The sequence below is a fragment of the Glycine soja genome, chromosome 7 (assembly GCF_004193775.1).
Source record: "Glycine soja cultivar W05 chromosome 7, ASM419377v2, whole genome shotgun sequence".
Taxonomy (NCBI): Eukaryota; Viridiplantae; Streptophyta; class Magnoliopsida; order Fabales; family Fabaceae; genus Glycine; species Glycine soja.
The window spans coordinates 19,315,463-19,328,110 of NC_041008.1; the positions used below are offsets into that span (position 1 = coordinate 19,315,463).

At 32.7% G+C, this 12,648-nt stretch overlaps 2 protein-coding genes and 1 long non-coding RNA gene across 8 annotated transcripts; 1 reads left to right on the plus strand and 2 right to left on the minus strand.

Annotated features, from left to right (window-relative positions):
- Positions 1-2,037: 2,037 nt before the first annotated feature.
- LOC114417824 (PRA1 family protein B3-like) lies at positions 2,038-2,923 on the minus strand. Its single transcript, XM_028382862.1, has one exon. It carries the CDS (start codon positions 2,871-2,873, stop codon positions 2,202-2,204), a length of 672 nt encoding a protein of 223 aa, XP_028238663.1. The 5' UTR covers positions 2,874-2,923; the 3' UTR covers positions 2,038-2,201.
- A 2,746-nt stretch (positions 2,924-5,669) lies between these two features.
- LOC114419127 (macrophage migration inhibitory factor homolog) lies at positions 5,670-7,801 on the minus strand. 3 transcript variants are annotated; one of them, XM_028384736.1, is made up of 4 exons: positions 7,635-7,801; positions 6,332-6,532; positions 6,195-6,248; positions 5,670-6,029 (listed from the first exon to the last, which is right to left on the minus strand). In XM_028384736.1, the coding sequence occupies exons 1-3, from the start codon at positions 7,743-7,745 to the stop codon at positions 6,195-6,197; spliced, it is 366 nt and encodes a 121-aa protein (XP_028240537.1). In that variant the 5' UTR covers positions 7,746-7,801; the 3' UTR covers positions 5,670-6,029. The 3 variants fall into 3 exon arrangements, with proteins under 3 accessions (XP_028240537.1, XP_028240538.1, XP_028240539.1); XM_028384737.1 differs by having other exon boundaries at positions 6,190-6,248; XM_028384738.1 differs by lacking the exon at positions 6,195-6,248 and having other exon boundaries at positions 7,635-7,799.
- Positions 7,802-9,420: 1,619 nt separating this feature from the next.
- Positions 9,421-11,978, plus strand: LOC114419128. 4 transcript variants are annotated; one of them, XR_003668171.1, is made up of 4 exons: positions 9,421-9,929; positions 10,290-10,416; positions 10,540-11,197; positions 11,417-11,978. It is a non-coding gene; the product is annotated as an uncharacterized LOC114419128 (long non-coding RNA). The 4 variants fall into 4 exon arrangements; XR_003668173.1 differs by lacking the exon at positions 11,417-11,978 and having other exon boundaries at positions 10,540-11,025; positions 11,114-11,307; XR_003668172.1 differs by lacking the exon at positions 11,417-11,978 and having other exon boundaries at positions 10,540-10,774; positions 10,858-11,307.
- Positions 11,979-12,648: the final 670 nt, after the last annotated feature.

Sequence of the window (12,648 nt, forward strand, 5' to 3'; positions counted from 1 at the left end):
ATCGGATACAAAACTTGGGCACTACAAAATCATCCACAAATTCTATTGTCATTTATTAATCAATGCATAAAACAAAAATTAAATTATAATTTTAGTCCACCAATAATTCTTAATTCAAGATTATGGTTGTTTTTTGTTTTTTTTCCACGATTTTGGTTTCTTATTTTAAAAAATATATAATTTTAGTCTAATCTTTAATTTTGTATATAAATTTTTTATTATATCTTAAATAAATATGTTAAGTTTAAGATTCAATTGGATCAAAATAATTTAAAATAATATAAAATTAATGATTAGATCAAAATTGTGATTCTTTTAAATGAAAAATCAAAATTTTGAGAAAAAAAATAAAAGTTTAAAATGGTGGATTAAAAATTATAGGGATCGAAAATTTAATTTACCCTAAAATAAAAAAGGATTTAAAATAACAAGTGTGATTCAAAAACAACGAATAGTGATAGAATACCTAATAATTTCTGGGCGAAACCAAGCTTTGAACGTAATCCGTTTTTTTTTTTATCGAAAAAAGAAATATATATTATAACTAGCACAAGAAATTGAACGTAATCCGTAGCATAGATCCAACATACGTTGCTGGAAATTAATTTCACGTGTCTCCACTGTATTATCTCCCCCATTGTATAAAATTGCTTGCACTAGATGATATGAGGACACGGCTATTCTCAAACATACACAATGGTAATAATTGGCAATCATGTCCCGCGCAATCAATTTGATGATAAAAAATATAGCAATCTTGCTTTCAAGCTCCCATGTAGATCTCCCGCAGTGTTGCTCCACACAATTTTGGCTAGTGATATCTTTTTTCTCTAAGCTACTTCGTCCTTTGATCCTCATTGGACGAGCCTTATGGGCCAGGTTCTCACGTGTAAGCAATTCACTAATACACCAACTATAATAATACCCCTCAGAGGCAGAAATTCAAATGTATGGTCAAAATGATGTGTTTGGTTTAAAAGAAAGAAATGAATAATTTTAAAAAAATTTAAAATAAAGTGTAAGAAGTATATTATTCCTCTTCTTTAAAACAAACAAAACAATAGTATGAAAGTGAATTAAATTGAGATGTCTAAAGGTAGGGACCGATCCACCTATTGTAGTGATTGCTACCGCTAGTTGTTTTTTTTTTTTACTTGTATGTGGAATAAAAAAACACTTGTCCCTATAAAAAAAAATAAGTATTATTTCAATAAGATGATTTTTTTAAATATATAAAAAATATAAGAAATAAAAAAGAGAGGACAAATTGATATTATTTTATCAATAAAATAAAATGTATTATATATTTATTTTTGAATTATTCTTTTGTCATGTATTTTGTAAAAATTTATCATATTTTTTTAGAAATATTATAAATTAAATTTCGTCCCTAATAATAAAAATTATTGTATTCGTGAGTGCCTAAAGATGTGTTTAATTTAAAAGAATAAAAAAAAGTGTAAAAGTGAATTGAGATGAGAAGATGTGAAATATTTAAATTATAATAATGTATAGAAATGTGAGATTTATATTAATTTTTAAAATTTTAATCTCACATACACATAAGTATAAATCAACCAAACATTCCATAAGTCCTTTAATATAATATTATAAAACATTGTAAAATTGAAGTTGTATACTCGTAGAATATATAACACTAAAACTAAAGTAATATATAAATGTTCTGATTTCATATGATTTTAGAAACACAAGCTATAATCTAATCATACTGGTAGGTTTGGACACAAAATTAATCAAATAAATCTACAAATCATGGGTTTGATTTGATTTTCAATTTTTAAGAGATTTTTTATTTTTAATTATTTTGAATAGTTTTGAAAATTTGAACATCCAATTCAAACTCATTGAAAAATTATATCTAAGAAACTCCCCCAAACACAAAATTAATCAAACAAAGACTACTAGAGACATTCCTTCCTTAATATATGAGATTACAGAATAAATAAAATCAATCAAATCAGTTAAGTAAATATAAGTAACAGATCTGTCTGAAAAAGAAAAAGGTAAGTTTCCCTCCAAAATAAAAGAACAAAACGTATACAAATTCCTAACATGCAGCCCACGTATAAAACAACTTGTCAATCATGCAGGTTAACAAAGGAAAACCTTAAATAACAAAAAGAAGAAGAAAACTTTCATGATACAAGAAGAAGCGGTTCAGCTTAAAAGAGAAGCTTGAATCAGCCGTGGGCGGGGATGGGCGGTGCGGCGGGAGGAGGGACGGCGACAGCGGCGCGGAGGATGGACAGGAACCCGGCGGGCTGGGACGTGTCGCCCTCGTCGAGGAAGAGGTCCTCGGGGACCCTGAGGGCGGCGTGCGCGGCGACGAGGGCGACGGAGACTGTGAAGGCGGAGACGAGGAGGGAGCCAAGAGGGGAGAGGAACAAAAAGATGAAGGTGGTGGCTAGGAGGAGGGAGAGCGTCTCGAAGTCGGAGAAGGTGCGGCCGAGGAGCTGGAGGGGGCGGTCGTTGGGGCGGAGGAGGTAGAGGAAGAGCCAGGAGGCGAGGAGGGCGAGGAGAAGGACGAGGGAGAAGGGGCTAGTGAGGAGGGACACAGCGAGGATGAGCGTGACAACGATGTAGTAGTTGATGCGGAAGTAGGAGATGTTGTGGCGGATGCGGACCGTGGCTTCGGAGAACGATAAGGGCTTCGAGATGGCGCTGCGGTCCAGGACTTCCGGCCACGGCCGCCGGTTCGAGAGCCTCTGCCGGAGGGAATCCGAGGCTAGTGAGAGGAGGAAGCGGAATGCGGATTGCGGTTGTTGCGTTTCGGTGGTAATTTGATTAGGGTTTGAGACTGGGAGAACTTTTACTTGTTGTTGTGGGGAGGGATTGGGAGAGGGAGAAGCCATGTTGTTGTTGTTATTGAAAAATAAGTGAGAGAATGGAGAAGGTTTTGATGGGTTTCTCAATTTGGTTGAAGGAAATTAAATGCAACTATGAAAGGATGGAAGAAGGAAAAGAAATAGAATATAGATTATTAGATTTGCTTCTTTTTTTTGGCTATTCTAATTTGGCTTTCTTCATGTCTATTCTAGAGCTATTACTATAAAATACTCAAAAAAGGTTTATATTTAACCTAATTATAATTGTAATCTTACAATAATACACTTACTTGTATGAAAGAATTCTAAGAAATTGATGGCTGATCGTAATTTCTCTATTCAACCACAGCTTTTTTAAACCATGAAATGCAACGTTTTCTACTTGGAGCAGACTTTTCTCTCTAAGTGTTCTTTTCTTTGGCCATTGGACAGCTTGTTACAAATCTTCCCGTGATCCTCTCAATGTTATTGAAGTTGGTCCGGGTTCAATCGGGATGTAGTCAGTATCTTCCTGAATTGATCGAATAAGTTGAACTGCATGTATATTATTTTAAGTATTTAATTATAAGATGAATGTAATAAAATGAATAATATTGCATACAAGAAAACGTGTAATTAGGATGAAATGGTTGATGTTATATGAACTAATAAGCAGGTTATTGATTCTAATACCATGCGTGGTATTTGAGTGTATTCTCGTGTCAAGCGTCAACATGCACTTCCTAATAGCATAGAAATATGAGATTACATACATCACAATACTTGACTCTAGCTCACAAAAAATAAATACAAATTATTGGTAGATTTTTTGGTTACAAAATTATCGGTATACGTAGATTTAAATCCTAGATAAGATATTTTACATATAGAATTAACTAATTTACTAATAAAGAATAAAGTAACATGTTTTTCTTTTCCTTCATTTGGACTCGAATACCATGATAGTCCCGTTCAATGCACAATTATAGCCCTGCACAAGAAAACAAATAAAGCACAAATATATCATCAAAAGAGAGAGAGAAAAAAAGTCAATTAATTGTAAATTAAGCTAAAGCTAATGAACTCTGTACTCTCATGGAGAATAAGTGAATGTTCTACTGTATCTAAAAAGTAAAACAATTTAAAGAATTAATTAGTATTTAGATAACTTGCCTCTGTGTTATAGAATTTTAAGAAGAACCGTGACTTGGGCACCGACAACTTGGTTGCAAGAACGCAGGCAATTTTAGCACTCATGCATCAGATGCAATTTGTTGTAGATTTTTTTATTCGAAGATAGATATTATGTTTTTATAACAACTCATGCATCAGATGAAATAAGTCTCGTAATATTTGTTACGAATAAAAAAAACCGTAAAAAGTAAACTGTGTCGAGGAAAAATGAAATCTTGTCTAGGTTGTTTTTTCTTCTTTCCTTCCCTTTTGGCTAAAGTCCCACGAGAAAATATTGTTTCTCTAACCTTAGAAGTCTATAATGGTCATGCAATTGAACATGCACAAGATCTTAAACTGGCTGTGACCACTACCAACTAAATGATTTCCCCTTAACTACAAAGAAATACAGTTATGACAAGGAAAAGACAAGGATGGGGTGAAATAATTTTCATGAATTGATTTTTAACTTAATTCTATATATAAAACACATCAACGCTATAAATCAATATCCAAGGTGGAAAATTAATTAATCATGGTCATATATACATATCATAGAAAGAGCGGGATGTTAGTTTTTTTCATGTAAGTACCCCATGTCTTCAGGTATCAAGCATATGCGGTTTGTTATCTGAATATTTAGTTAGGATACTTTGTTATCATGTGGAAAAAACTGTTTTTGATGTGTTCCATATTCTGTTGTAATCATTATCCCACGTTGCTCTGATAGGTTTCTAAATCCGCTCTTTCTTTCATATACTAACACCATCGAGTACGAGTGAACAAGGGTATGAAATCACAATCAGTTACGAAGTTGCCGTGGAGCAAAACCGCTGCCCCCACGAATGTTCAGAACAACAGCAACAATGACTGGAGGTTGGTTATGTCTCTTTTAGTTTCTGTTGATCGTTTAGATCCTTTAATGATAAATTTACAGGGGAAAGTATTCATAAAGACTCATGTGTGCGCGTAAGGGTGGCGACGGTGGAGATGACTTGGGAGAGTATCGAAGAGATGTCTAAACCATTAAGGCTAACATTAGTTGAAAGGGTGATGACCGGAATCTTCAGTTCACCGTTCACCGTTGCTTAATTATGATCAACTCACATTTCTTTCTCCAACAACCACCACACAGTCCTGTATGTAATCCTTTTGGCAAGCCTTTTTGTAAAAACAATTACTTATCTATCACCCGTCCCAATTTATTTACCAATATACATTCTACACTGATTCCCTTGTATATATAATAATTTTGATACAAATTAAATAATTATTAAAAATTGAATATAATTTTAAGAAAAGTAACATCTTTGTATAATTTAGTTAAAATTATAATTTTTTAAATAATTTTCATAATTTCCACATTAATTTTAAAGTTGTTTTAAAAAATTATGTAAAGTCATTTGAACATATTTTAAAATGCATTCCATCGTTAACTTATTACATTAAACATTGAATGTAATTAACACTTATTAATCTCTTATCCTATCCTAGTCTGGTATCATATCTTATTAACGACTCCTGAAATTAAACGATAGAGATTCCTAAAAATTAAGGATACTTTAAGCTAATTGTGCTATTTAAAGTTCAAAGGGACAAATTTCTTTAGTTAAGCTAATTCGTATAAAATAAAATCAACTGATTAGAAATTTAAAAGCAACCATTAATCTATTCTTGGAACTACAAAATAATACCGTAATAATAGCAAAAGGATCCGTCATGTATCACCAAAGTCTCAAGTTTAACCATGCATAATTCTAATTCACCACTAAAAAGACGCTCATCTTAAGGTCACCAGATAATGTTTGTCCAGTGATTGCATCTTATACATATAGGACCCCCAGTTGTCCTTGAACATAATCCAATTACGATGGCATAATGTCCTCAAAGGGGGTATATGAAATTCAGAGTACTTTTTACAGATAAAAAAAGTTCTAAAACAGAATCACGAGTTCATCCGACATCCATGGCATCGTTACCAAGATAACTCGGAATTCAGAATGTAGATCCATTCCATCCAAAATTGGAACCCTGCAGAACAAACAAAGCACTATCAATATTTCAGTATAAGCAAAGAATTTGTGACCAATTTGCATAGAAAAAATTTGGTAGTTAGCATCAAAAAGAAATTTGGTTGGATTGTAGCTTATAGTGGCTACTATGAAGTCTAGAATAGTGAGGATTTATTTACATGACCTAGTGCTGGTGTAAAGCATGCAAACATTGTGCATATTCTTGACTCTGATGGGCCTAAACAAAAAGGAAGAATGGAATAAGAGGATGCAAGGTAAGGACCCTTCTTTTATGAAGAACTCTCAAGTCTAGATACTTGCCTTAGTGTCATAAAACTTCAAGTAGAATCGGGACTTCGGCACAGACAACTTGTTTTCGAGAATTGAAGCAATGCCAGCACTGAGTTTCTCGTTCACGTCAGGGCTAAGACCACCAATGGACACCAATTCACCGTAAGCTGCTGGCTGCTCACTCCCACCATGAGATATAGGCACTGATCCTTTCAATACAATCATCACATACTGCAAAATCAATAAAAAAAAATGCATAATCAAAAGGCTTAAAGACAACCCAAATAAATAACAAGAAGAAAATTTCATAGCAAAGCAAGGGGAATAGAGTAGGAAAAAAACAAGAAGAAAATATCAAACTTAATTTTAATAGATTAAATTAAACCACAAAAAGCCCATGTTATGTATCTATTGACTATAACTCCATCCATGGTAGCAGCATCTCTCAAATAGCATCCTAAAAATCCATTCAAGAAGCTAGTGGTTTTAAACTAGCAGTTTAACAAATACAGGATTGAAATCACAAAATATAACAAATTTATATTGCAAACATAAAGGTAAACCAAAAGAGTATGTCAGCAGATGTTACTGAATCATGTTCAACACAGAAATGAGAAAGCTTAACATGACACATTATAGACTACAGCAACATTACAATCAATCACAACACACATATGCTACATGCAGAACTAACAACATAATATGTTATTATCTATTTTCTACTACTTCGTAATAACATACATACATGCATACATACATACATGTATATACAACGCTAAAACCACCAATTCATTTCAATTCAATTGAAAAGAAACTATACCAAGTTATCACAAGGTCAAAACAGAGAAAATTACACAACATATCAATACGGGATCAAATGTGCCATAGGCAGACCGTCCAAGGGTTACCTATCCTTTTATGCTTCAAACAAAATAACAGAGAAAACCATTTTCATTTCCACTTCATTCATAGATACCAAAAAGACTTTCACCCAGCAAAGTAAAATTGAAGTCTCAATTCACAATCCAACCCGATTCTCAAAACAATTTTTCTATCACTACTATACCCATATAACCAGAAATGAAGAATTAACAAGAATCCTAAACACGAGAAACTACAAAAGAAAAGGGGAGAGTCCCTGAACTAATCACTAATTTGCATCCATTTAATCAACAACAATTGCATAAATATTAAATTAAAGTGAAGTGTTGCAGTAGGAAGAGAGAATGAAAGCATGAAAACCCAGAAAACGGAAACTTCAGAAAATCGAAAGCACATGAAAAGACGTCATATGGAAGCGTTAGAGGGAGTGAGAGTAAGAGAGTTAACGTACGGCCTCGGGTTTGCCGATGATGCTGGCGACAGTTGAGGTGGCTTCGGAGAGAATGGAAGAGGTGTCGACGCCGTCTAGGTTAACGTTGGTGGAGAGGTTGAGGCACGGCATCGTTTCACTCTGCAACTGTTGAATGTCAAAGGTGAAAGGTTAAAAAAATCTGTCTTCATTAGTCAACTCTCTTTTTATCTACCAGAAAAGAAATGTTTTAAAATGTCCAAAATGCCCTTAACATAAACCTACATTTTTTACTTCCTGCACCTCCTTAAGCATGCCTCCATTTCAAAATCGTGAATCCACAACATACTAGTTTTTTATTCTTTCAAAACGGGCTTTCCATAAGGTTAGTAACATTCTTCTAGAATAGTCTTTTGAGAAGCATCCTTTCTCTCAAGCAAACAAAATTCTCACTTATGGACCATATAACAATGTAAGAGATGATTTAATAGTGACGTTAACAAGTCTTACGAGAATTATTGATTACGTAACAAGTGAATAAATTATTAATATTTTTATTATGTCATTATTTAATATTGTTATTTAATAGCAAGATTTAAGATGAAAAAAGCTCTTTAAAAAATTAAAATCAAAACAAAAATCTTTAAACAACTTAAAAGATTCTCTATTTTATTGAGATCAAAAGGTTATTTCAATATTAAAAAAGCACCTTTTAAATTTTAAAATCTTATATTTAATATTTCAATTAAAGTTCCAACTCCTTTATTTTAGCGTGCTACGAATTGAATTACGGGGGAATTGTGTTGGAATTGTGTATACATGAAATTCTGCAGATTTTTCTTTGATTGCCCTTCAATAATTTTAAAGGCTTATACTTGGACACGATTTTATTTTTTTACAAACCAATATCTTTTTGTAACGGTTACTTTTAAAAAATTAAGGATTTTTTCTCTTTAATATTTTTTATACTCATGAATTTACTTATTTAGTAAGAATACTGTATTTTTCATATATATAAAATCATCTAATTTTGAATTATTACATGTAATAAGATTATTAAATTTTATATAATAATTACTTTAAAAGTTATTTATAAATGATTTCTAATTGATTCATGATCTAAAAGTTTTTATAATAGTGTATCAAAATTAATTAAACTCTGTATTAATTATTTTAACAATGTACTTTTAGGTACAAAGATTATTTTCTATGATATGAACTGACTTTAGAAATTACTGAAACTTTTAGAGAAAGATTATAATTAATTTGGAAAGATTCAAAATTTGAACCCAGGGATAAAAAATATATAAACAAATAAACATTTCACAGAATTTTCTAATAGGAACAGTATTCCTCCATTGGGAAACGACTTTTTTTCTTTTACATAGATATGGGAATTGACTATGGATTAGTACAAAGTAGTACTAGTAAATTTTTTTATTTCTATTTTTGCGAAAATTCTACTCGAATTATAGTCAATTAAATAGTCATTAGTTGCATGAGTTGACGACGCAAAGTGACTGACTCTTTTTCTTCACCTATTTAAGATTTTGGAGCCAAGAAAGCGTACATAACATGTTTGTCCTACAAATTAACACTACTAAAAAAAAATCATTTTAGAAAAATATTACGGGCAGAATTGTAATAAATTTATTAATAACAAAAACGGTTTTAAAATAACCGTATTAAAATTATGAATTTAAAGACGGGTTATTTGAAAAAACGTCGTTATTGAATGTTACACTTTTTTTTTCTTTTTTTTCTCTCATGAGACAGTTGTACGTTAGCTTTTATTGTGACTTTCTCTCTCTCTCCTCCACATTTCCGCTTCCCTCTCTCTGCATCTTCCCTCTGTTTGCCTCTTTCTCTTCTCTTCGTTCTTGATGGAAGCAAGTTTCTATCTTCTTCTTCCCTTAATCTCATCAAACCCTTTTCTTCTCTTCTCCATCGATTTGATTCCGCCAAATTCTCATCAACGCGCTGTTCCTTCACCTCAATTTCTTCCAAGCATGAAACCCCACCCCCTCCATTATCGAAACCCTACCATCCCTTATCCCACCTTCGTCTCCGCTCACTCCGAATCATTTCCAAAAACCACCATAGAATTGGAGAAAAACAATATGTATCAACTTTCTTATTGTTGCTGCCTGCTTAGATAAGGTCTCCATAGAATTCTCTTTTTTTTTTTAAAAAAAAAAAAAGAAAGAAAATAAGAGAAGAACGAAATCTTTGAGGGGCATGAGGCAGCAGTATATTTTGTATGTCCTCATCACAAGGAGAGCATTCAAGTAGAAAGATTATATGATATGTTTTCTTCGAGTTTATTCTTTGGATTTTGTAAGTTATAATATGATAGATTGTTCCTCTATAATTTTACCTATGGGCAGAGTGATCTCTTCTTTTAATTTATTGAACTATAAAACCAAACATGTCTCTTTTATTGTGATCATTAGAATATTACTGGTATAACTACTTCCTTGCCTCTCCACATATTGTGATCTTGCTTTCCATCTTTCTAGCGCCAACTTCCATTCCATGCTTTTAATTTTTTCATTATTTATTTGGTTCTAGGAAAGCCCAAGAGTGTTCCTTGTATTTACATGAGTTACAAGTACATATTATTGATAATTGTATTATTCTAGTAATTAATAAACACTGCCTTTAATCTAACTAAATGTTGTCATTGTAATTTTGCAGTTTATATTTTCAACTGCCATTGATGGCAAAATTAAAGCCTGGTTATACAATAATATGGGTTCTAGGGTTGATTATGATGCCCAAGTCATTGGTGTACTACAGTGCTTTATAGTGCTGATGGAAGTAGGTAAGAAGGATTTGGGTGCGGATAAGTATTTAAGTTTCATGTTCAATGGATAATTGAATTTGAGATGTATTAAATAAAACCGTATTAACATGTCTTCCTATTTATCTTCCATTATTTCTATAGATCGTTTTCTTGTGGAACTAGTAAAGACGGAGAGTCATTTCTTGTTGAATGGAATGAAAGTGAAGGAGCCATTAAGAGAACATACAATGAGTTCAGAAAGAAATCCACTGGTGTTGTGCAGTTTGACACAACCCAAAATCAATTTTTGGCTGCTGGTGAAGATGGCCAAATCAAATTTTGGGATATGGACAACATTAATCTTTTAACAAGCACTGATGCAGAGGGTGGACTTTAGGTGGAGTTAACTTTTTTAAGTCTTTTGGAATATAGCTTACACTTTATAAGACATTCCTTATATAATTGTATGAATCTATTCAGACCCTTTCACACTTGAGATTCAACAAAGAAGGAAATCTTCTTGCTGTTACTACTGCAGACAAGGGATTCAAAATTCTTGCTAATGCTAATGGTCTTCGATCCTTGAGAACAGTTGAAACTCCAGGATTTGGAACATTGAGGTCACCAATTGAATCTGCTGCAGTCAAGGTTGTGATATTTTCTTCACTTTTTCTTGTTTTTTGATATTTAGATCAAAATGAATATTTATACTGTCCATTTGGTTTATGGTATCTAGGCATCTGGCTCTTTTGTTGTTAATGTTAGTTCTGTCAACTGTAAAGTAGAAAAGAGCTCACCTGTCAGGCCTTCTCCAATTCTTGTATGAATCTATCCTTGTAAACTCTGAATGCTTGATTTTGATGCTAGCATGATGACTATGATATACTAGTCATACCTTAACAATTAGAAATTTATATTTAAGTATTACAACTAATGTTTCATTTCTATTAATATTTGTGCAAGCATGTTGGATTGGCTTGTTATTTTTCTAATTTCTTCTATTGGTATCTTAATTCCACTATGCCATACCCTGTTGTAGAAGATGTTTGTGGTTTCTACACTCTTTCTTTGCATAGTAACGTGCCTAGTGTAAAGCGCCCAAGTTATTAGACAACGGATAACCGATATCTCTCAACGGATCAAAGCTTTGAAGTCTATATAAAGCTTGAAGATGTTCATGTTAAAGAAGTTGAATCACTAGAGAATCATCTCAGTCAAAACAAACTAAGTGTTGTAACACTGTCAGTTTAGTTGGATGAATGAAACTTGACTGAGTTGAGTGAATCTTAGCTTTGCTAAGCTAACAAATTTCATTGTATTCGAGCTAATTATGTAAACACTCTTTGACTGATTAGAATACATTTTCTATTGAGCATTTGTTGTTTGTGAAAGTCAGGAGTAGCTTTGTGACAAAAAATACTTAGGTTTTAATCTCAGGGGGAGATTAAGGGTAGTGCCAGAAGTGGCCTATAAAGTATTCATTGTAGCTAGAAGTGGCATAAAGAATAGGTTGTAATCAAAGATTTGATTAGTGGAACCCTTCAAGGTTTGAAGGAAAACTGGACGTAGCCCAAGAGTTGGGGTGAACCAGTATAAAACCTCTGTGTTTTTTTATTGCTTCTATATAACTAGTTCATTTCTATAGTTTTCTTTTACACTATTGTGTCCAAGTTTTGTGAATTGGTTTTTAAGCACAAAGTGATTTCGAACCCCTTGGATGAAACTCATCGTTCATTGATATTTGTCTAAGAAAAGCTTTCAAAGATTTTGAAAGACAAAGTTTTTATCCATCACACTATTTAACTCCCCCCTTCTAGTGTGTTTCAGGTACTCCAATTTCCACCATTGAAGTGGCATCTTCCACTGGTGCTTCTTCTTTCAAGCTTGTTACTAGCATAGTCAACATCACAATAACTTGTCAATATGAAGTCTTTCCCCTTTTTAAAGCAAAGACCAAGATTAGTAGTTCAAATAAGATATCTAAATATTATTTTAATAGCATTTAATTGAACTTCCATTGGATCTTTTTGAAATTTGGCACATAAGCATACACTAAACATGATATTAGGTATGGGCAGAGTTAAATACAATAATGATCATTTCATTGCTTTATATTGAGTGTTGCTCACCTTTGTCAATTCCTCATGCAGTCCAAGATATGTGGTTGGATGCATCAGAGTTTTCATTTCCTTAACCTTGTCCATGTTAAATTTCTTCAAAAGTTCTTTTGCATACTTGATCTGGTGAACATATATTCCTTTGTTTGTTTGA